The sequence below is a fragment of the Triturus cristatus genome, chromosome 6 (assembly GCF_964204655.1).
Source record: "Triturus cristatus chromosome 6, aTriCri1.1, whole genome shotgun sequence".
NCBI lineage: Eukaryota > Metazoa > Chordata > Amphibia > Caudata > Salamandridae > Triturus > Triturus cristatus.
In genome coordinates, this window is record NC_140589.1 from 220895338 (window position 1) to 220919083 (window position 23746).

The following is a 23746-nucleotide window of genomic DNA, read 5'->3' on the forward strand; positions in this document are numbered from 1 at the left end:
TTGCAACTACAACCAGCTCCTTGAAAACACAATAATTACAGAATTACAATTCCAAAACACTCAAATCTACATAAAACCTGAGCATCTCCATTGTTTCCTTTTTTTGTTGCTTCTGCATTAAAAGCTAAGTACCCTATTTTCTCTTGTTTCAGGAAGATAATAATAATCCATATTTGTAAGGCACGAACATATCACCCCTTAAGGTTTCAAGGTGCTGGGTGCCATCGGGTAGAATAAGTGAGCTTTTGCCCAGAGTCACATGATGCTGAGCTGAGCTGCCGCCAGGGATCGAACAGTGAGCCCTGCACTCCAGTGGGAACCCAGGGGGAGCATGGCACACGCCGGTCTCCCCTGGGCTGGTTCGCGCAGTGGTAGCAACCACTGTATTTTGATTGGTCAGGAGGGCGGGGGCTGGGTTTTTAGGGACGGTTTATCTTTAGGCTAGTGTGGCGGGAAGGATTTTAGTCAGTCGTCAGTTTCCTGAGGTGGGCGGAGTTTCGCTGACGCGCGCTCCTGTCAATTTCCTCAGCGAGTGTAGATTTCTTTCTGGTGATCTTTGCTATGTCGGAAAGTGATGCGGTGCGAGACGCGATACGCGTCATCTGCCAGGCTGGGCGGGATGATCTCCTTCAACCTGGTGTTCCCGGTGAGGCGTGGGTGGATTTAGAGCGTCCCAGGAGGAAGGCAGCTGAAGGGGTGGCTATGGCAGTGGCAGCATGTTTACCTTCTCACGCCAGGTCCCCTACAGGGTTGCTTCTATCGGCCGGCTCCGGTAAGTTAAATGACGCTCACATGCAGCATTCCTTTTCACCGGGCGCGGCGGTGAATTTTCGAGTCAAACAGCAGGAGGGCATTCTCAGGAGGAAGGTAAACGGGGCAGATCAACCAAGCGCTTGTCAGGCGCTGCTAAGAAGTCTAAATCAGCTGCTTCTTTATCTCGTGGGGGGCAGAAACGTTGGAGGGGTCTTAAAAATGTTATGGCTACATTTTTGAAAAACAAAGCTAATTCTTTTCACGCATTACAGGAGCAGGGTGCGCTCTTGTCACAGAGGCAGTTCTTAAGCACTACCTTACCTGATAATAAGGAAAATGTAATTCCTCAGGTTAAGCTTGAGCAGAGGTCTTCCTCACTTGTGGCATACTCGAGTGATAGTGAGTATGATTGTTTGCCAGATTCTGAAAACTTCCTAAATTTGAATGCAACTTTTAATGACAAAGTATCTTTAGAGGGGGCCCATTCTGAATCCTTATTTCCTATGGAGAGATAAGATTTGGCTGCAAAGTTGACTTTAGACAAGCAGTCTTTCTATGACGCAATACCCGATTTTGACGAATCTTGTCAGGTTTCAGGCTCAAATTTTGACAGGTCAATGGGGGAACAGGTCATTTATCCAATGGAACATATTGGTATTCCCCTTGGTCATAAGCACAGAGATTTTTCAGATTACTCTTACTTAAGAGATGGTAACTTCAATACCAAGCCCCAGCCCATTTCCTATTTTGACTCGGATTTAAGTCCACAGTCTGGTCAGTGGGTTTAGGTCGCTCATTCAGATTTAGCTTTTTCAGTGTCTAACGGCGCTACACGCCAGAACGGTTTTAAGAAATTGGGTTTTGCGCCCTCTTCAGGCTTGAGCGGCTTGAAGGCTCAATTTTCTGCTCCCTCTTTTAAGGAGTCTGGTGTTACCGGTTGTTTGTCTGCGGAGCAGGATACAGCTTCACAAATGGAGACTAATATTCAAAGAAGATCTAGAGCGGATGCTTCTTCATCAGCAGAACAGTTAAAATGGATGTCAGCACATTCTTGGAGGTTGTATGATGGGGCGTGGGTGATGGAGAAAAGCTAGGTGTGAGCAACGGATTGGTACCATGTGAGGATATTTTGGATAATGGTGTTGATGATGATTTCGAAGAAGGGGGATTGAAGGAAGTCGATTATGATGAACATGTGAAGGTTTCACATAAGAAATCTGGGGTGCATAAGGGTTTGTCGGGGAAAACAAATGTTTTTAGTTTTTTACAGATGTCTAGAGCGGACAAGACATCGTCTAGAGCGGACAAGTCGTCGGACCGAGATCGTCTGAGTGGACCTCAACAGCGGGAGGATCCTAAAGAGTTCCAAAAATGTTCCTCTCTGTTACCTACAGGTAAGGGGCAGTGGTGGAATTCATGGCATCAATCTGATCGCAAAGAGAGTAACATGCATTCTATTGGTGTTGGTGAAGGGTTGGTGGATACTGAATTGAGTTTTCAATCATCGGATGTGGTATTAAAGAACACAGGTACACAGGTTATAGAAAAAGTTTGTGGACAATGCTAATAAAGCCAATAAAGTGGAGGATCAGAATATATATATAAAAAACTTCTTATATGGGTTTTGCAATGCCTTTGGCGTCACATCTGTCAGACAGGACAAAAAATAGAATTTGGAATCATGATTTTGTAGACGTATTTAAGCTATTACATAGGGATATTCAAGCCAAAGAGGGATCTAAGGAGGAAGAGTGGGAATTGGCTAGGAGGCCCAGGGTTCCGAAAACTATTGATAATTGGACAACGGCCTTTCTTATATATGCAAGCGTATATTGTGAACGCCATCAGGATCGAGCGGTAGCCATGTTCAGATATATGGATATAATTCGGAAAGCACAAATGCATTTTGGAGGTTACGCTTGGTTGAGCTATGATGAGGAGTTTAGGGCCAGGTTAAGTTTGTTTCATGACAAACCATGAGGGGACATAGATTCTGAATTGTGGCTGCAGTGGATGTCTTCCACTCATCCCGCAGCCACGACTCACACGGCAAGTGGTCTGCCGATTACTTATCGGCCCTTTCTACCGCGTCCCGCCCAGGATGGGGAGGGGTGGCATGGCAGGGGACAAACATTGGTCACTGGGGCATGCTGGAATTTTAATAGAGGATTTTGTTACAGACAATTTTGTCGGTACAAACATGATTGTTCCCAATGTGGAGGAAAGCCCTCTATCACCCAATGTTTTGTGGGAGCAACATTTGGAGATCAAGGCAGATTCCAACGGGGCAGAGGCACAACTTTACAATATGCACCAAAGGGCTCCCACACCAATTAGATTAGACGTTTTAGAGTATTGGTTGAGCTTTTATCTGGATGTAGACGCTTCATCTAGTTTGTACTGGGGTTTCAAAGAGGGTTTCAAAATTGGTTATCAGAGGAGGTGGGCTGACAATCTCAAATCTGCTAAACAGTTACCTCTGGTCGTGCATCAGAAGCTTAATGCAGAACTTCAAGCAGGTAGAATAGCTGGCCCCCTTTTTGCAGACCCATTTTGCAAACGTGATCATATCGCCTCTGGGAATGGTCCCCAAAAAGAAAGAAGGAGAATATTGTTTGATTCGCCACTTATCCTGGCCGGAGGGTTAATCTGTCAACGATTTCATTTCCTCCTCAGACACCAGTGTGACTTACGCTTCAGTGGACGATGCCTTGAAGTTGGTGAGGTCGGTGGGGGCTGGTGAGCAGTTGGCGAAGAGTGATATAAAATCGGCTTTTCGCCTTCTGCCGATCCACCCTTCGGATTTTGAATTATTGGGCATGTTTTTTGATGGTGCCTTTTATTTTGACAAAGTTCTTCCCATGGGATGTTCTGTCTCTTGCACCCTATTTGAGAAGTTCAGCTCGTTTTTACAGTGTTTTTTTTTTCCAATTTAGTGGATATGCTCTAGTTTGCCATTACCTGGATGATTTCCTGTTCATCAGTGCTAAACAATCTAATCAGTGCAGTTTAGCTCTGCAAAGCTTTCAGGACATAGCTCAGGAATTGGGTGTACCTTTAGCTCCTGAGAAAACAGAGGGTCCTAGTACAACATTAACTTTTTTAGGAATTGAAATTGACACAATAGACATAATAGCCAGAACTGAGGAAAGTCCAACGTTTGCTGGGTTATTTAAATTTCACCTGTAGAGTGGTCAGGGCAGGCAGGACTTTTTGCAGGCATCTGGGTATGTCCATGTCTGGGGCTTACCGTCCTCATCACAAAGTTAGGATCTCAAAGGCTGTTAGAGAGGATCTACATATCTGGCTGCGATTTTTGGAAGACTTTAATGGAGTGTCGCTGTACTTTGTTGATGAACATTTTTTGTGACAGATTCAAATATTTTCGGATGCATCAGGTGTGAATGGATTTGGATTGTTTTGGGAGGGTCGGTGGTGTGCAGAAAGCTGGCCCTCTCTCTGGCTGCGGTAAGGACGTAGTATTGCCTTTTTGGAACTTTTTCCTTTGATTGTGGCTTTGCTGGTCTGGGGTAAGGAATTCCGTCATCATTCTGTACTCTTTCATGTTGATAACATGGCAGTGGTAGAATTAGTCAATAAACAGAGAGCCAAAGACTTGAGAGTATTACGTCTTTTACGTGCTTTTATGCTTCAAGTCTGAAATTAAATATCGTTTTTAAGGCGAGACATATTCCTGGTACTAATAATTCCATAGCAGATGCTCTGTCTCGCTTTCAGTGGCAGAGGTTTCACAATCTGGCACCAGGGGCAGACCGCATCATCACGAACATCCCTCGGAGCGTTTGGGAACTTGGGGAATGAGGATCGTCGAGCTAGTGAAAAATTGATAGCTCCCTCTACCTAGAGAAACTATCAACAAGCTTGGTTGGAATTTTTAAGTTATGATAACTTTGATTTTCGTCTGGAAAGGTGGTCAACAATGTTCAAAGGGTTTTGGACTTTGTAATACATTTAATAAGCAAGGGTCTATCACACACTACCATTGCAGGAAAACTAGCCGGTGTTTCTTTTTATGGGCAGTTGTAGTGGGGATACGACCCGGTTACAGGAGTGTTGGTTGGGAAAGTTTTAAAAGGTCTCAGCAGAGAGAAAAAAACAACATTTTCTCTAAGGAAACCAATATCTTGTGATTTATTGCAATTGATTTTGGAACAGTTACCTTTATGTTGCTATAATGTTTGGGAGGGATGTCGTTTTTGTTTGTGTATGATTTGGCTCTTTTTTGGGGCTTTTAGGGTCTCTGAATTGTTGGGTTTACAAGGTTTTTCTGGTTTATGCAGTGATGATATTTTCTTAGAGCAGAAACTTAGGATTTGGTTGAGGGCTTCTAAAACTGATCAGTTAGGTAAAGGCGTTTGGATATACTTAAACAGAAGCAGGGTGGAGGGATGCTGTCCAGTTGGGGAGTGGGAGGTTTTTTCTAATTTAGTTAGTTTTAAGCCGGGAATAATATTTTGTCACATAGATGGATCTAAGATTTCTAGTTCTCAACTGCTAGCAATATTAAGGAAGGCCCTGGTTAGATTTGATAAAGACCCCCTCTTGTTTGGGACTCACTCTTTTCGCATTGGTGCTGCCACTGAAGCAGCAAGGTTCGGATGGGCATGGAATGACATTCAGAGGATTGGGAGGTGGAAATCTGCTTGTTGTGCTCACTACTTTAGAAAATGATCTCTTTACTTTTCCATCGTTAATTGTTGTCTTTCTATTTAGGTCGCTTGCAGGGCCCATTGTCAATGAAACGAAATACTTGGATAGTGGGCCACTCATTCATAAAGTGGGCTGCGATGTTTGCTAAAAAACAAATTTACGGAAGATCAATGGGACTCCTACGTGCCAGACACACAGTTTTATGGAAAGGCAAGAGTGGCATGAGGTGGGAGGGTTTATTCCCAATGCTTGCAGAACTCTTTTCTTCTCGGGGTCCTCCTGACATGTTGAGTATACATTTGGTGGAAAATGATTTAGTGTCCCTGTCAGACTTGACACTTATTAAGCAAATGAAATTGGACATCGCCGTCATTAAAAACAATTGGCCAGACACATGTCTAATTTGGACTGAATTCATTTTCAGAAAAGTTTGGACGGGAGCTAGATGTCATGCTGCAGTCGAGAAGGCTAGGCGAAAACTCAATCGGGCCATGACTGTTTTTTGTCAAGCTATGGGGATAAAAGTGTTGACTAATTGTAAAATTACCAAAGCAGAAGAACATTTGTTTATAGAAGATGGGGTGCACTTATCTCAGTTGGGTCAGGCCTATTACTTAATGGAATTGAGAGACATGCTTGCTAATTCGTGGAATGAAAACTTATGGTGTAATCCTTCTTTATAATTTGGTTTAATTTTTCAGCCAATTTGGGGGGTGGGGCCAGGAAAACTCTTTGGTTTTCCTGGGTGGCGCTTTTGGGGGGTGGAAAGTCTCGAGCGGCCTTATCCATCCCTCAGGGGGGCCTGGGGGGGAAGGAATAACACAGGGGAGGGGAAGTGAAAATGTTTTTTTTTCTATTACATGGGGGTTCTTTCAAGGAAAAGTTGTTGGATCTGTTCGGGGACAAGTTTTTTGCAAAGTTTGGGGCTTTCAAGAGTTAATGTAAATATTGTGAAGTCAATTTATTTTGCAAGATGTTTTGTTTCTATATCCTACCTGTCTTAATAAAGTGGCCTTTCTTGCTATGAAATTTATTTGTGGTTTGTGATTACTGCGCAAAATCAGCTGCTCCCATGTAGGGGACCCTGCAGGACGGAAGTAGGGGTTGCTGGATCCCAGTGTGAGATTTACTTTTTAGTCCTTCGTTTTCACCACCTTCTGGCATTTTGGCATTAGCATGGGCAGGCCACGACCATAGCCACACCCACATGCTGACTTAGGTGGACGAACAGTACGTCCGCGCAGCGTTTACTCTGCTGCACCTTGCTGCTAGACTGCTAACCTTGGCGCTCTTTCTTTTCCTTGTACGCTCCATGAAGGAGCCCTTTTCGGTAGGTGCCTGGCACCCTACTTTTGCACCGCACTTTGGGTGTTCACTGCCCTTTTAATCTTTTTATGATTTAACATTTCACATGTTTCTGTTAGTTTGGACTTATTTACCAGTAGCCTCACCTGTAGAGGAGCCTTTAGGACAGAGGTAGGGGTTGCTGGACCCTGGTTTGGAATTTTCTTTGCCCCTTCATTTTCAACACCTTCTGGTGGTCCAGCATTCGCACATACCCACATGCCGGCTTACTTAGTTGGACGAACAGCGCGTCTGCACTGCTAGCATGCCAAAGGCAAGTCCATCTGCGCCTGGACCGTGCCAAGCGCAAAGACTCCTGGTCATTTGCTTTCCTACTCTAGGCAGGAACTTCTGGACATTTATCATTATGGTAAGTTCACGGACTGTGAGCATTATGATTGTTACAGGACCATTAACCCATTTAAATGTTCTAAGTGTAGCTTCTCAGTCGGACCGGTCCTGGCTCTACCTGCTACTTTGAAGATTTTTAAGTTTGTAGAGTGAGCACGGCTTACAATGTGGCAATCGATGGTGCTAGAGGAATTAAGGGCAGGCTGTTAATTCCTTCTCACATGATGCATGCAAGGCTGGTCAAATGAGATTTGGCAGCCATTATGGTTGGGAGGTTTTCCTTTACGCCCATTTGAGGCAATGGCAAGCTTTTGCACCTGGCATTTGGTGATGCTGTCAGTTGGTCAGTTGTCAATTTCTTTCAGTAAATCACTGTGTTATCACTTGTTAGACGGAAATCTTATTTTATCTTTGGCATGATTTTAAAAACATCAGAGATTCCTTTCATGCCTTCTAGGGCAGTGGAACAGAAGGATATCATTAAGAGAGTTGCACATAGTGAAGTTGAACAGCCAGTGAAGAAAGCCGTGCGTTTTCTGCTGGCAAAGAAACGGAAGAAAACTTACAAGAGGAATACTGGTCTGCAAAAGGGGTGATGGTGAAAAAAGTAAGAAAGAAGGTTTAAAACTGAGGAAGGTAAAGCATTTAGAGTTTTAGAGCAAAACAAGGCATTCTAAGTATTTATGTGAGTACAAGAATGGTCTTAGCACCATTGAAAAGAGTGGTATCCCAGAAAACTAAGGGGGTGATTAGGGTGGCGGGCGGATCGCCATTGCTGGCCCGGCGGTGGCAATCCGCCCGCCATCCCAACCCGATTTACCCCAACAATGTTATAATGGCGGGGTTATCGTGGTGGACGCAAAGTGCATCCACCGGTCGGCAATCGTTCCGATTGCCGGCCTGCGGACTGTGGCCTTAATATGGTGGCGGTGCCTAGCAGGCACCACCATCCATATTGGGATGCATGTTTTCAAAGGCCTTATCGCTGCCGTGGAAAGGCTAGCAGGGAATAGCCTTTGGGGCCCCGTTGCGGGCCCCGGGGGGGTGGAGGGCTGCACTTGGGGGGTACCTATGGTACCCCCTACATTGGCATGCACAAGGTGGCAGGCTCTGGGCGGTGCCTGCCACGTTGTGCATGGCAATGCACAACATGCCATTTTGGCATAGCGGTGAGTGCTGCTCACAGCAGCACCCGCCGCAATGTCAAGATTGCGGAATGCGATTGCCAGGGTGGCGATCGCATCCTAATCAGTGGTGCGGGACCGCCGCACATCTGGCGCCCGGTCCCAGCACCGCTAGGGTGGCGGGTGGACGAAAGTCCGCCCACCATCCTAATGACCCCCATAATGTCCATTGCAGCACAAGTGAGAGTCAGATTTTGCTTGATTATTTGGATAATGATCCCTTTACAGTGGGAGGGAAGTGAAGTCATCTGACCTTTTCAAAAAATGTATGTAACTAGGCAAAAGGAATTAAACGATTTTTTTCAAGAAAGGGGTGATATACAGTTTGTGTAACTAATTATGCAAAAGGAAAGTGAACTAATTTTACCCAAGAAAGTGGTTAAAACGCTCTCAAGCAATCTCCAATATAGCTGGAATCAAACAGCTGTGTGTGTTTTAGGGAATGTAAATACCTTACATTCTGTGAGACATGAGGTGGTGCTTACTCTTGTCAGTCCTAAGTTAGTGCACCTGGCAAGATAAAGATGGTTGAGGACTTGAAATGCCTTCTTTTCAAGGAAGACAGGGTAAAAAGAACCTGGATAAGGTGCAGAGCTCATTAATCATACTTTTTGGAAGGGTCAGAGGAAGGGTATGTTACTCTAGTTGTGGTTTGATAAAGTACCAAGAACAACAGTATGGTCTAGGGAAATGCCATGGTTTTCAAACAAAGATATTTTCCCCACAAAGAAATAGAGTGGGTATAAGACATAGGGAGGAGGTAGAACATCACAAATTAGCAGAGGCCAAGGTATGTATGAAGATTTAAATTGTTTTTTTCCCATGAAAAGGTGGAAGGGTGGCGGTGATTGAGAACACTGGAGGCTATATAAAGTGATCCATGTTTTTTTCAAAACAATAAAAGGTTATGTGGTTCAGTTTGTGAAGGGGCATTTTAAGATAAAGGAACTAAAAATGGTAAGTTGTGAGAATGCATAGGAGGATGGGGTGACTGAATAAGACTGTTCCCTATAGATGAGAATTTAAAAATGTACGGTGAGGTACAGTTGTGACTGCCACCTGAAGTGCTCTTACCAAATGAAATATTGGTATAATACTTCCTACTTCAACATGTTGCCACTGTGTCCACAACCTGTCCGCTGATATTTTTCAATATTGTACCGCTGTCAAATGTTTTTGAAAATGAAAATAAAACGTTATAAAAAAAAAAAGCTAAGTTGTGTGAAGGAACAGAGTTGCTTTGTGGATACAGAAGTGGAGCAAATAAAATGAACTGAAAAGTGTGATTGTTCAGGTGTCACGGAATATCAGGACATTTGTGAGGTCTCTTTTCTGGTGGAGAAGAAAGACAAGGAATGGAGGCTAGTTATTAATTTATGGACCTAAACTGTCTAGTTGTTTATTAGCTCTTCAAGATGGAGGAAATGCATCTTTTCAGGCACATTACTCGTGGGGGTGGACTGAGATGGCTGGCTTGTATCAGGTCCTTTGTCTTGTGTTTGTTCTGGCTTCGGCACTGTGGTTCTCTAGGAAGGTACTGAGGCCTGGAGGAGAGGAAGAGGAGCGAGGGTATTTATATCTATGACTTTCTGCTTATGTCTCAGGATTGTGTGGAGTTGAAAAATCATTTAAGGTTGACTGTATACCTGTTGGATAATCTGGGCTTCATGATAAACAATGAAACATCAATTCTGGAGTCTAGCAGTCAGTTGGAGTTTTTGGGCTTTCAGGTAGACGCACTAAGGTCACTTTTGGTTCTTCTAAGTAGGAAGGTGAAGTTAATCAAGGAAGAGAATCAGTGTTTGTTGGATCAGGAACAGTTTACATGGATAATGTTATCAAGACTCTTGTCTTCCTCAATTCAGAACCTACATTCTAGTTAATCTTTTTTCACCTACAATGTGCTCAGATCTTAATAAGGAACAACCATGGTCTCAAAATCAATTTTGCCAATAAAATAAAAGGAAGCAATGCAAATAAAAAATACAGAGCAGACTGATATTGCCTATTGAAGCCATTCCAGATAAAAGGGGAAATTAAATATTTGGACTGAGGAAAAACAACTACCAGATTTCAATGCAGGTGCCTCTGATGGGTATTCAAATGTGTGCCACAAAACTGGTAATGTTTTCCTGACTTTAGGGAGCAGATTGAATTTTTTTTAGAACCGGTTCTCAATGCAAAACTAGTGAGGTAAATGGGTTAGGTTTGGTGAAGGGGTTTTCTCCTGAATGTAAATTATGGCAAGCATAAGCCCAATGGGAGGACTAGGGCAACTTGTACATATTTTTACCTGTGGTCCTCATTCTTTACGGCACACAAGAGGCACTGCATGAAAATTAAACATATTCACTGAAAGCTAAATATTTCACGATTGGTTTACACTTTGGGATGAATGAGTCATGTAATATATCATGTGGCTGAAATCACTCTCATAGTAACTCTGGGTTAGATAAATATAATTCTTGGTTTTCTTTTTTTTCTACTATTTCTTGGTTTTAATATTTCATATTGAGATATTTATGTCAATGGTTGCTATGAATACTGAATGCATTATTTCTATCTTTTATGTTCAATGACTTCCTGGGACAGTTCTTCTCTCAACTCTAAGCACTATGACAAAGGTGTTAAATGTATATCTAAGCAGGCAGGACTACTGTCACATTTTCAGGATAACGACTGACAACGTACAGGATTTACACCTGGATGGATTGCATGTAACTGTAACTTGTGTGGTTATTCTATTAATGTGGATTGTGATCTGCCCCTTGGAACTAAGGTAGATACCCTTGGCATGGTGCTCTCAGTTCTGAATGTGCCATAAACCACACACTTTGGCCTACTACAAACTTACAATGTTCTGGCAATATGCACTTTTTGTGCATTACAGAAAAGTCTTGAGTGTATTCACACTTTACAAGCAACATATATATTTCCTTTGTAAAGTGCAAACATCTTTGCAGTTAGTGTTATTTATGTTTCATTTAACAGTCAATCTGTCCATTCATCTTCTTGGGTTTTTGAAAGGTATAACCCTAGCAAAAACTACAATGTTTTCATACTGAATAAGTGTTGGCATGAAATTAGGCCATTATGCAGGTTTATGTTGATAATTGTAACTGTTTTCCCTGAGGTCTACCATCATGCATATTTTATGGATTCGATTATATCAGAATGTTTTAAGTATTTATCCTTTTCTCACTGTTATTATTGTTTTTATGCTTTTTATCATCATGATGTATTTGTTGCAATTGCACTTTAATGGTCTCTTGACCGAAATAAAGTATTTGCTTACTGAATACATTATTTTTGTCCAGGGACTTGGGCAAACACCACAACATAGTTCATAAATTAGGCTGTGTTTAGAAATAACTGTCCTAATTTCCACCACCATATCTAATATGCTTATGTTTTTCTTTATTTTATTTTAGACTTATTTAATTTAAAAAATATTTTTCCTCTGCAAAATTTTAGAAACAAAAAACATTTATTCAAAGCATTATATGTAATTCCGGACAGACAATAGTAATCACCTTTATCTACAACCCAAGAAATTCAATGACATTTCATTAAGTTCATTTTATGATGGTGAAACACAAATCAAGTACTTAGATTTCAACACTGAATACAAAAAAAAGCAACACAATAAAAAATACAGATATAAGATACACTGAATGCCATTAAGCCAATATACATAGAGGTAGATTACAGGCACAATGTTTAAATCTATATACGTGTGCATGTAGATATCTGATCCAGAAATATACTGAATACATACATCTAGGAAACATTCACTAAGTATTAAATAAATGTTTAATTTGATAATCAGGAATATAGAAACACCAACACATTTGTAATACATATCTAATAGGAGTGACTTCATAGTTTTTAATTCCATTTTTAACCTGTAAATAACTTTGAAATAATGTAATATGTCTCACATTCTTGCTGCATTTGATATTCTGTTTCTGCATGTCAAAGTTGAATTAGACTATTTTTATTTGGAGAGTACAGAATCATATGAATAGGCTGTCTTTTTAAAGTAGTTTTTACCTACATTAGTAAACAATCACCACAGAATTACACCAATTCTTCAGCAGAAGTAATACATGAATAAATAACTGGTACTTCTGAAGTAGTAGTGACACATTGATGGGCCAGTTTTTGGACTCTACAGCAAGTTAACCTATGTGTACATGTCCAGTGGCATTTTTTACTAATTTGATCCTGTTTGTGAATACCACATAGATGAAGAAAAAAATTAAATACAAATTCAAAATACTGGTACAAAAACAGTTCAACATATAGTGGTGGTTCACTGCGCCTCTCAGACCCTCCAAGCAGAAACATACAAGGGATTTATTTAGGGAGAGAGATACTGAGATAGAGGGGAAACTGACAATGCATGTGAAGGAAAAATTCACTTTTCTCTGAGTAACAGTCTTGTTATTTATGGTGTATAGCATAAAATATGTAATCTAGAGTGATATCACTGATGAACTTGATTAGAATAAATATTCCTGATGCACATAGAATAAAACTACAGAATGAATTAGCACTATAACAATCATTATAGTCATATTCTAATCAAAGTGTAGTTCTCTCTTTTTTTCTCTCTATCTTTGACACAACCCAGTGCAGGAACTTTGGTTGCTGCATTGCATTGCATCAAATATTAGTAAATATGGGCCTGGATTTTACATGAAAATGTTTCTTATCTCTGAGACTACAAGTTCCTGAAATAAATGAGTCCCCAAGAACATCCCATTCTTTTTGTTTGTATTACATACTTAAGTTGTTCCATATCTGTGAAGGTTGTGTAGTCCATGAGAGTTTTCACAGTTTTAAAATAGAAATGTTATAATTCCATCAAAATTACAATGTAATATATTTTAAAATATGTTTCAATTAATTAACCTTGAAAGCAGTTTATACCTGATAAGAGCAACATTTTTATAGGGAACAAATATATATTTGGAAATTTGTTTGATAATTTTCTTATGTTTAACTCACAGACAAATCTATTTTGTAGGCAGTGCATATTTATTCAGATAGATACAACTACTTACAAGAGGAAGTGGGCAAAACTAAAAATAAAAAATAAATGTCCAAACAGCAACTCATTTGAAGTGCCCTACTACCATCTGGAATGCAAATCTATTCATTTTAAATAGCTCAGCTGACACCAAGTCTGAAACATTTAAAAGAAACATTAAACAATAACCTTCAATGTCTAACAAAAATCTGACTATTTTGTAATTAAGAAGGTATTAAAAAACAGAGAGTGAAGAGATGCGGAACTAGGGACTATGCTAAGGTAGGGCTCTTTCTCATTAACTATTTTTAGCCCCTTTAAAACATGTTAAAGAAAAATCCATACTTCCCCTAGGTTTATGAAACCAACAGGTTTTAATTCTAATTAACACTGTAATGATCATTTACTTTAGCCAGCTACATAGGATCACTTGTAAATTCAGCAGCTCCTAGGGTCATATGTATGAACACATTTTCACACAGATACAGAAAGGATGAAACTCTTACCTCTGGACCCTAATCTCTATGAAAAAACGAAACCCCTATTTTACTCATTTACTGGAATCTCTTAATGCATCTTTTTTTCCAACATTCTGATGTGCCAAAGTGACCAACTATATCATAAGTACAGAACTCTAGTTTTTCATTAGAACTCTGTGGTGAAGCTGCAGTAGGACAGTTTACGTAGCTTGTCAGACATTTATCCCACATTGATACAGAAAATATTTGTGAATTTATGGAACACATGCTCTCATTTTAGCTTCTAGAGTGCTTTTAATAGTGTCCATGAGAAACTTATGGAAGCTGTGTTCTGTCAAATATGGTTCTCCAAATCCCAGCAGAGTATCAGCATTTTCCAAAGGTTAAAAACAGATTCGTAACTCAACACAGTCCTAAAATTCATATGATAACACTAACAAATTATATATATTGTGAGTAAAATCTGCAACTGCCTTTTTCTGTAGGCTCTTTGCTGCATGCTCAAAGCCAAGTCACTACAATACACTTTAATATGACCATAAATGGTGGAGCCTTATCACCAAAATACAACCCAAGAGGTATGCTTCTTCTAATCATCTACTTGAATAGACCAATGAAAAACATTTGTTACAAACAATTTAATCAATTTTACTCCTAATTGAAAGGGTTCTCATTTACAATAGCAATATAATCCAAGAGTGAGGACACTATGAGGTAGTTATTGACCAGGGTGGATAGAGGTCTTCAGCTTTGTCTTGGGCCATCTCACTCTATCCGTCAATAACTACTTCAGAGTGACCTCTCCTTGACTTATATTGTATAAATCTAATACTTTATTGTTATTCACAGTAACCTAGACCAAATCTAGCTGTTTCTATAATTCTATGTTTAACTGCAATTTAAAGCAAGGAAGTATTGGCAAAACCAATACATCAGCTAGTTGAAACAGCAATTGTGCATGCCGGTGTGTATTTCTTTTTGCATGTTAAAGCCACACCTCTGGAAGTTGAAGCACTCCGAGAACATGCTGGGACTGTGGCAGCTGCTCCACAGAATAATGCCAGCTGACTGCTGTGTGGAAGGTTTTGGTGAGCTGCAGTGAACCATGCTAAGACTAGAATATGCAGCTACGGGAAAGAGAGAAAAAGTGAAGCTCACATATTATTTCCAATAATTTTCACCCAACCAATTTGCTTCATGGTATGTTTAGCAATAAAATGGGTAGGTTAACTCATTGTCCTACTGAAGGAGAGGCTGCAGCTTTTGCGATCTCACCTAACAACTTGTGGGTAAAGAAGTCACCTGGGTAACAGGATGCAACCATGTGTCCCTGGCCGCTGTGAAGCATACAGTTATTACATGCAACGTAGTAGTATGGTTGTCTGGCAAAAGAAGCCAATGCAGGACCTGTTAATTTCAATGTTTATTGGCCAATGCACACAGCTGGTTATAGCTCGTTGGTTGCTGGAGATAGAGAGGGTGGTGTTATGATTTCCAAAAAAGAGTAAAAATGTCTGTTTTAATTTGATGGGCATGATTACTCTTGCTTGAAATGCACAGCCAAAATTAAATGGACATCTTTTTTTCCAAACGAAAGGTCTGAGGAGCACCAAACTTACAATGATTCAGTTATGAGATTAATAGTCTTTACCTGATGCAGCATTTGTTTCTAGGGTCATTTTGGGAGCAAAGCGAGCTGACATCTCACCACCCACTGTAAATGTGATTCTGAAAGTCAACTCATTTGAAAGCCAAAAACAAACTACCAAGAATGGTGTTACTTTTTGGACCTGTGCTAATTTGCACTGCAGAGCCATTTGGAAGCATATTATGTATTTAAAATGTGTATGTTATATGACTTCACTAGTTTTAGTGGAGAGAAATGCTGCTTGCAGCAGCAAAAATCAATGTTGGTTTCATCTAACGTGGATAAAATGGCTACACTCTTCTTTGCTGCCACAAAAAAAACACAGGCTTACAACAAAAGGTGCAGAATCAGGTGCCAAGTAAAAATATACAATAAGGTGCGAAACAAGTCAGGATTGTAACTTAGCACACACCAAAATAAATAACATCATCACCTACAGTTCATTTAATCCTGCCCATAAAGTGGCACATAGGGTCATCGAGGTCACGAAGGAAAGAAAATGCTTTGCATGGGCCCTCTCATTACCCCTAAACTACTCTTTATCTAAACCCTAAAGTGAGGAAGGAGTGGCAAGGCAAAGTCTCCAGTCACCGTCAGCCGAGGCCAAAAGAGTTATTTCTGTAATCATGTTGTTTCTTTGTAGGTAATTCTGGTACACACCTTAGAAAAACACTGGTGTATGTTATCCCAAGAGTACATAGGTATTCAAGAAATAAAACTTTTTTCTTATACAAATTGTTTAAATATGTTTCAAAACATATTTTAAACAGTGTTTCTACTTAAACTTCCAAGTTGTGAACTGCCTGCCACATTCAGGACAGAAAGCAATAGCAATTCATGTTAAGAGCAAGCATTGGCAAAGCCAACAGGTATTGTTTTTTAAATTGCAAATGGCATTTGTGCAAGTCTTTGTTGGTATATTAAATTCAGATTTACTGGCATTGCCACAGTTTGTTAATTAGTGTATATCGAATGTTCCAGCAATCAAAATGTGAGTACTAAATAAAACATCTTCTTTTTAAAACAACTGCTACAGTGAAAATGTTTTTTCGCTTTCTGTACGCATTGCATGTATTATAAAGAACTTTACTTGTACTTTTGTACATGTTCCTTCAAGCATCACAAGCACTGCAGAGAAGGTGCATTGTTACACCTAACAGCATGAGGTGAGGGACACATACTCCAATGGGCATAGCCTATGCCTAATATATGCATACATATATATGTCTTTTTTTAAATGGGTTGCAATAGATAGTGCAGACAGTTGCGTTATCAAGCCAGTCATACATACATACATAAGCTGATTTTTGTTGCGCTCCAACAATATATCTATGCATCTGACAATCTTGTCCTCTAGCTTCCAATGGTTGAAAGAACTAACTGTACTATCCCTACACCTTAACCCTACATACTTATACACTTAGTTATTGGCCCTGCATACACCAAAGCCCCAAACACTTATACAATTACAGATCCAGTGACCATGACATACCTACCCTTCATGTGAGATATATACTTGTGAATCTTTCCTCACACACCCAATAAAACTGAATGCATGTTCCACTATCAACCTTCCCATTTGCCTCAGACATGTACCTACTGATCGCACGTCTACCCCCTAAAGACGTGCAAACCTGATGATCTTTCCTCATCTACATACTTGTTCTTCCTCAGGCATTCTCCACAGCTATTAAAGGCAATACATTTCAGAATAATGTGTAATGACTGATCTGGTGACTCTTTACTTGTGTGTGCGGTAAGAAAGCTGACAGAGGTTGCTGTCATAGATACTATTACTTTTTCCTACCTATTCATCCAGGAAGAGAGGCACTTTTTGAAAAACATACCTCAGCTTCATGATACATAGTACAGTTCTAACTACTACCATCTTCAAAGCCAAATATGTTCCCATTAGTCTCCCTAGGGCTACCCAATGATGACCTGAGGTAACTCAAACCCTAAATGCAAAAAAGCTTTGTCAAAGACTGCAGCACCTCTCCTAAGATCTCAAATGTCATCAGGCAAACTCTAATTAGAATAATAGATGAAGGTGAACCACATCTTTGAAATCAATATGTGCCAGATATGATCCAAACAGAGAGTGAAACATTAATTTAGTGTTTTTCCTGTACACCTGAACAAATATTTTAAAACTGTTATTAATTTTAATATATCTAAAGCTCTGATCAGCAGCTCTGTACACAAGGACAAAGTTAAAGATGCAGGGGGTTTAATGTGCAACAATTTCTGAAGCTTACATTCCAGATTCATCAGACCTTTGCGTTGTCCAAGCATCAAGAAAGGCGACGCATGGACAACACAAAGGCTTCAGTAATATTTACAAATCCATACAAGGAGCAATATGCACGGTCTTGCGTGGTTTTATAAAGAAAAGTATCACAACGTAGTAGCCTTTGGAGCATTCCCAGATTTAATAAAGATAGTAAACCTTTACTGCCCTGTGTCACTTCTAGTAGAACATTTTATGTTCATCCATAGACACAGTGATCAGAGATTGTTGCATTTGAGAAGCCCCTAACCCCTAACTTGGAAAATAACCAGTTTGTGTCAAAAGTACAGTTTGTAAAAGCTTTCCTTGGTATGTGCACAATAAACTCTTCTTTCATGGAGTACTTGAAGCTAGTGTCCCATCTGACAATCCCTATTTATTTAATAATTTCATCCTAATCAAGTTGGTACAGGGGTGTATAGTCAGTAAAGGCATTAATCAAGGACTTTTCTTCATCATTCAGTAGAATATCCGTGCATGTCTTCCTGTCACTGCAATGTTGAATAAGAATGTGATGAGTCTTCATTTGAAGAGGACTGCAAAGCAGAAGACAGATTATAGGCTCCTGCAAAAGAGTAAAACAAAAGCAAAGGTTTAGGGAGTCACCTAAGAGCAAGAGTTTTCAGCCTTCCATTCGTCCTGCAGAGATATTGGCTTTATTGTTAGTTTAGAAGGTTTCCATCAAAATAAGTTACCAAAAATAGGAGACACGTGTGTATAGTTAAAGGTGATGAGCTCTCAGCGTATGAAACCACAAGTGTTGAGCTGCCACCTGAAGTCTGATAAATCTACAACTTAGTTGGGTGGCTTGGGGTGCATTAACTGGGCAGTGCTCTCTAGTACTCAGCACCTGCACTCATTTAATTTGAAAGGGAGAGTACCAGCATTTCTCAGTACTGCTGCAATATAATTAAATGGGATTGTACCGGCACTTCTCAGGAGCAAACAGGTACTTTAAAGAGTGAGTATCTGCACTTTTATATTTCCATTTAAAGACTGGCTATTGTCTCAAGGATAGATCTACAAAATGTGTATTTAACAATGAGTAAAATGAAGAACATGGAAAATTAGATCTTCAAAACAAATACTGCGTTGTAACTGCCAATATATTCAGTATGCCAAAGGCACTCTATATCACAGCACGGTAAAGAGAAACATGCGCCACCAAGGTATCAAATATTGGCAAATGTTTAATGTTCTCCCTTTCACCAGCTTCAAATGGATGAGAGAGATATTCACATATGAGAAACAATAGAGAGATGGGCACATAGAGAAACAATAGAGTAGCAGGGATGGCATGGGCACTGGTGAAAGCTGTTTGGGTAGTAAAATACAGCAATTAGCAGGGTTCAATGGGTAACTTAGGGGTCTTTGCCCCAGTGCCACTGTACATGCTGCAACAACGGTAGTTACACTACTGACAAGAAAGTACGTTTACTGGCCTTGTTTGGTTCCGCAATAGAACAGCTTATATCATTTTAATCTTCCCCAATAATTGGCATTGTGATAAATGAAAGTAGACAGAGTGGCCTGTTCATTAAGAGAAATGTGCCAGTAGGGGCATGTCAGAAGGGGCAGAGACTTACAGCCATGCCTAAATGTTCATTTACTTGTTTTGCTATTCACACACTTTCCCAGTAGTAAACCAGAAAGCTTCCTCAGGCACAGGTTTCCAGGAGTACTACAGTACATGTCATGTGACAGCCCAAATGATGCCCTATTCTTGGTGTGGATTTATATCCTCAAGAATCCCACACAGCGGGAATGGAGCTCCCTGAACAAATTCAAATTTTCTTTCTCTGCTGGAAAAAGTTATCTCTGTGGAGAAAGCGCTTCACCAACAGGACACAGATAAAATATGGGAGTGATATGTTCCCCTTGACATCCTTGAAGCAACATTACTGTAGAACTTGCTTTGAGTAAATCTCAGACCATTTTTAGGGTAGAACAAAGATGAAGGGGACAGGGGGTGTTTGGGAATGCCCAAAAATGTACATTTTTGTAAGCATTTCCAAAGTTGTAAGGCAAACCATGCCTTGGAATACGCACTTCCCACCTTGTTAGTGGGATTAAAGAGAGCATATTTATTTGCACTTGTGTCAGAAAAATCTGCAGTTGCAAATTAATTATGCATGCCAGGAATCCCTGGATCACTGACAGAATATTGGAAACAAAAATATTGTGTAGACAAAATATAGTGTCAAAAATATTGTGGACCAAAATATCGGGAAGGTAAGTGCAAATAGGTAAGTAAAGATTTTATATTCTTAATTCCACATCTACGTACCTTGAAGACATATATTACCTATGGAAACTTACTTTCATGCAATTTTTGTCCTCTATATTCTTGACACAATATTTTGTCCACATAATATTAGTTCTCTGATATTTTGTCTAAATACTGGAATTCGTTTGTGAATACCTCACAGGCAGAAATTATGCACTTTTGGCAGTGAATTACTTTGTGAATAGGTGCTAAAGACTGCTGCAACATTTTTAAGATAATGCTATCAGAGGTGGCATTCAGAACTGACAGAGGTCCTAGTCTCATTAAACATATACTCTATACTTCCTGTGATCTGTGCTTTAAATTTGAAAAAAGATGTATTGGTGAAAAACGTATCTACAAATCAGTTGTTCACTTCTTTCTGTTGTGGCAATCCTCCAACTGAGGGAGTGTGCAGATACAATGTAGTCTTAATGAGGAAAAAGGGTAGAAGGGTTTTGGCATGTTTGTTTGGGATACAGCTATTTTGACAAAAGAAAGCAAACAAGAGAAGGTAACATTGATAGATAGACTTTCAAACATGCTTAATTCAAAAGTCTGAATTGATATGTAGCACAGTAAGATGGACCGAGAAAGAGCTCAAGGACCAACATTGAGCCAAATACCCAAAGTCAAGAGTTTGAGCTCCTGGATGGAAGATGTAGCCAAAAGATAATATTTTAAACAAAGGGGTTTTCTGAAAATTACAAACTGTCAATAACTATCCAACGTCTTAGTCCACCACTGTCCTAGCTCTTGTACTGGTTGACATCTTCAATATTTGATAATTAAATTTTATTCCAGCAATTTCATTAAGCATTGGATTTCCCTTTTGTCACACTGTTAGACCAGTGCTGCAGTTTTCTTTGACCTCTTATGAAGTAAGTGGAAAGGGTGCTGGTGAGCTGCCCACCAAGATGGCTACCTAAATTGGAGCACCAGCTGCCTGCCCTCCTTAAAACCCACTCTTGATATTAGACTCATTCAATACTGCTGCCAGATTTTGTCTCTGAGTACTCCAACAGCACAATGGCATGATTATGGTCTGTTGAGGACCTCCTGAAATCTGTAGCATGTGGTGATCTTCATAACATACTGTGTCTCTCTGCCAAAAAGCCTTTCCAGTGATACGAGCTGCTGGTAAGCCTCTGTGTGCAAGCTGCAGATGCCCACCATTTCAGACATACAATAATAATATACGGTGTGCCTGTTGATGCTGTCTCAGGGTGAAGTTCAATGTCTACTATTGACAAGACCTGTGCGATTACTGCCTGCATCTCATCTGTGGGCCCCTGCTGCAGGCTGCATTATCCTGTACTAATTGAAACTAGGGAGAAGGGCTATGGCATTTATGCTGAGTGAAAGGAGGAGGTGGAGGTGTTGGTCAAGATCTGTTGTAACCTAGGAGTAGCGAAAGAAGCCATTGGCAGCTCCCATAAGTGAAGTAAAGGCACTGAAAGAGCGTAACTCTAAGTGGGCGGGCTGGGTGATCTGTTGCATTCACAAAGGGAGAAAACACAACTGTGTATTGCAATGATCTGGTTTGGGCCTTTCAGACCCACTGACTGGGAATGAAACATATGCACTCCATCTCCCTATTTTCTCCTATCCAGCAATGCACATCATCAAGGGTAAGACAGACCAGATGCAACAAAAGGTTTTTCTGGATCAACAAATATTATTAAACCAAATGAATCACAAAATAGAGCTACTACTGATGAAACATAGCTGGCAGACGTGGACTTTGAAATGAATTCGAGTATAAAGTCACTGCTTCTCAATATGAAGAACAGCCTTCATTCCATAGATGGTTAAATTCACCATCTGATATCCTCAAATGAAATAAAGCCTTGACAAACAAGCCACATGACTGAATATGACAGAATGTAGGATTTAAATGCTGATGCCAAGATTAACCGTGGGAAGTCGCTAGGCCTGAGAAAATCTTAGAGCTTATACCGGTGAACTGAGTGGAACTCAAGACAAGGTCCTGCTGGAATGACAGGAATCATTAGAATGCTACAATCTTTCAAGACTGGGAAGATGGAAAACTTCGCTAAATACTTGCTAGCAGAAGCCGTGAACAAGTCCAACTCTTCCAACCTTTTTGCCATGATTTCTCACCGTTGGGAATCAGACACATCTCTTCTGTTAGGTCTGTTAGAAGAAGTATGTGCTGTTCTACAATTAACCAGACTCTACCATAGCAGTGAAAGAGGATAGATGTGTTGTTGCAGAAGTTGAGAAGAGATTACGACAAGCTGGTGTGTCTTATGCCATGCTGCATCCTGTGAGACTCAATATCACTAGCAAGAGGGAAGACACATTTTTGTAGGCCTAGTGGTGACATCAAATTTGCCAACATGGACATATATCATGTCAAGAAGAGTGAAAGAAATGTTTTCAGCAGAGTGGATGCTTCATCTCCCCATCATTTTGAAGAAACAAGTGATTTTGCATAACTCACCAGGCATTGTCCCTAAACAGTTATTGGTCCTGGATGGGACCCAGTCATTCTGAATATTCCATACACTATTTGTTGGGGTCACACTGGTGTACCTCGGTGTGTCGGGGCACTCTGTAGTACAGAGATGAATTGTTGACAAGAACAAGCCAGATGGAAAGCCCCTGGGAAGGAGAAAGGTGTGTTGCATCTGAGAATTTGACTATCCATGATATGCTGACAATATAAGAAGCTAAGGTGATGATAAGAGTAATGGAGTATGAACCTAGTTCTGTGAATTTCATGCACTGCCCTACATATGGTGCTATGTTACTTTTGGAAAGCTGGTTAATTTGATAGGAATAGGGGGTAATATTGCCCTAGCAATTCTTTAAATATAATGCTTCCTTTCTTAATAAATCCTGTTGTACAGATATGGAGCTTGGAGGAGCAATGACTGTTGGAGGTTTTAGCATGGGGAGAGTTGGGAAGGTGGTTTGAGCTAAAAGGAAAAGTTCGGTGAACAATCTTCAAAAGTGTTTTCAATTATATTATAAGAGGGAGGTTTCAACATGATGATGCATAATGGGCATGATTGACTTGGTGAATGTATTGGGGTTAAGGAATCAGCATTGTCAAATGTAAACATACTAGTCCACAGTATAAAATTCCATCTCACTGACTTATTTGGAAAACTATTGCACACTGGGCTACAGTGACCACCATTCTCCCAATAACACTGTCTGTCCTTTTTTCAGTCACACCCCACCTTGACATGCACTATGAGTTCACTCTGGAAATGCCCAGTAGGAGCCCTGATGGATCTGATGTTCAGGCTAGAAATCAGCGACTCTACAACTGAATATTTAAAAACTAATATGGAAGAGGGCTTCGGGAATAAACGGGCTGTGTAGTATATGTTTAAGGCCAACATCCAAGGGGTCTGTTTATTGAATCAGATCAGATGAGCTCAAAACATCGGGGAACTCTAGAAGCTCAGTGTGCAACCGTAGGAAAGAAAAAAAACACTCACTAAATTCAAAAGATATCAAGCTTTTGAACTTCCAGTATCTGGCAGAGCACGAATCAATATTTTTTGGGCAACTACAATAAGTCCTAGAAGTGAAGGGGTGGTAAAAGCAGAGGAGAATATTTGCAAAGCTGTGTGACATGAATACTTGTGTGGCAGTGGACAAGACCTCCAATTCTGAGCAATATAATAAGGAGATGTATCACTCCTTTGCAGACTATTACATAAATCTATTCTCACGGGAAACATCCT

The 23746-nt window shown here is 40.2% G+C and overlaps 1 protein-coding gene and 1 long non-coding RNA gene across 3 annotated transcripts in view; one reads left to right on the forward strand and one right to left on the reverse strand.

The window, feature by feature from the left end:
- Nucleotides 1-577: 577 nt before the first annotated feature.
- On the forward strand, nucleotides 578-6122 carry LOC146816679 (uncharacterized). The gene is made up of 3 exons (XR_014962478.1): nucleotides 578-772; nucleotides 2024-2147; nucleotides 5488-6122. It is a non-coding gene; the product is annotated as an uncharacterized LOC146816679 (long non-coding RNA).
- A 5649-nt stretch (nucleotides 6123-11771) lies between these two features.
- The window catches only part of LOC146816680 (adhesion G protein-coupled receptor F5-like), an 873687-nt gene continuing 861712 nt past the window's right edge, over nucleotides 11772-23746 (reverse strand). For both annotated transcript variants that reach the window (XM_085610573.1, XM_085610572.1), the window contains exon 21: nucleotides 11772-18320. In XM_085610573.1, coding sequence (XP_085466699.1) covers nucleotides 18244-18320 — 77 coding nt within the window. In that variant the 3' untranslated portion in view covers nucleotides 11772-18243. The remainder of the gene's footprint in view (nucleotides 18321-23746) is intronic.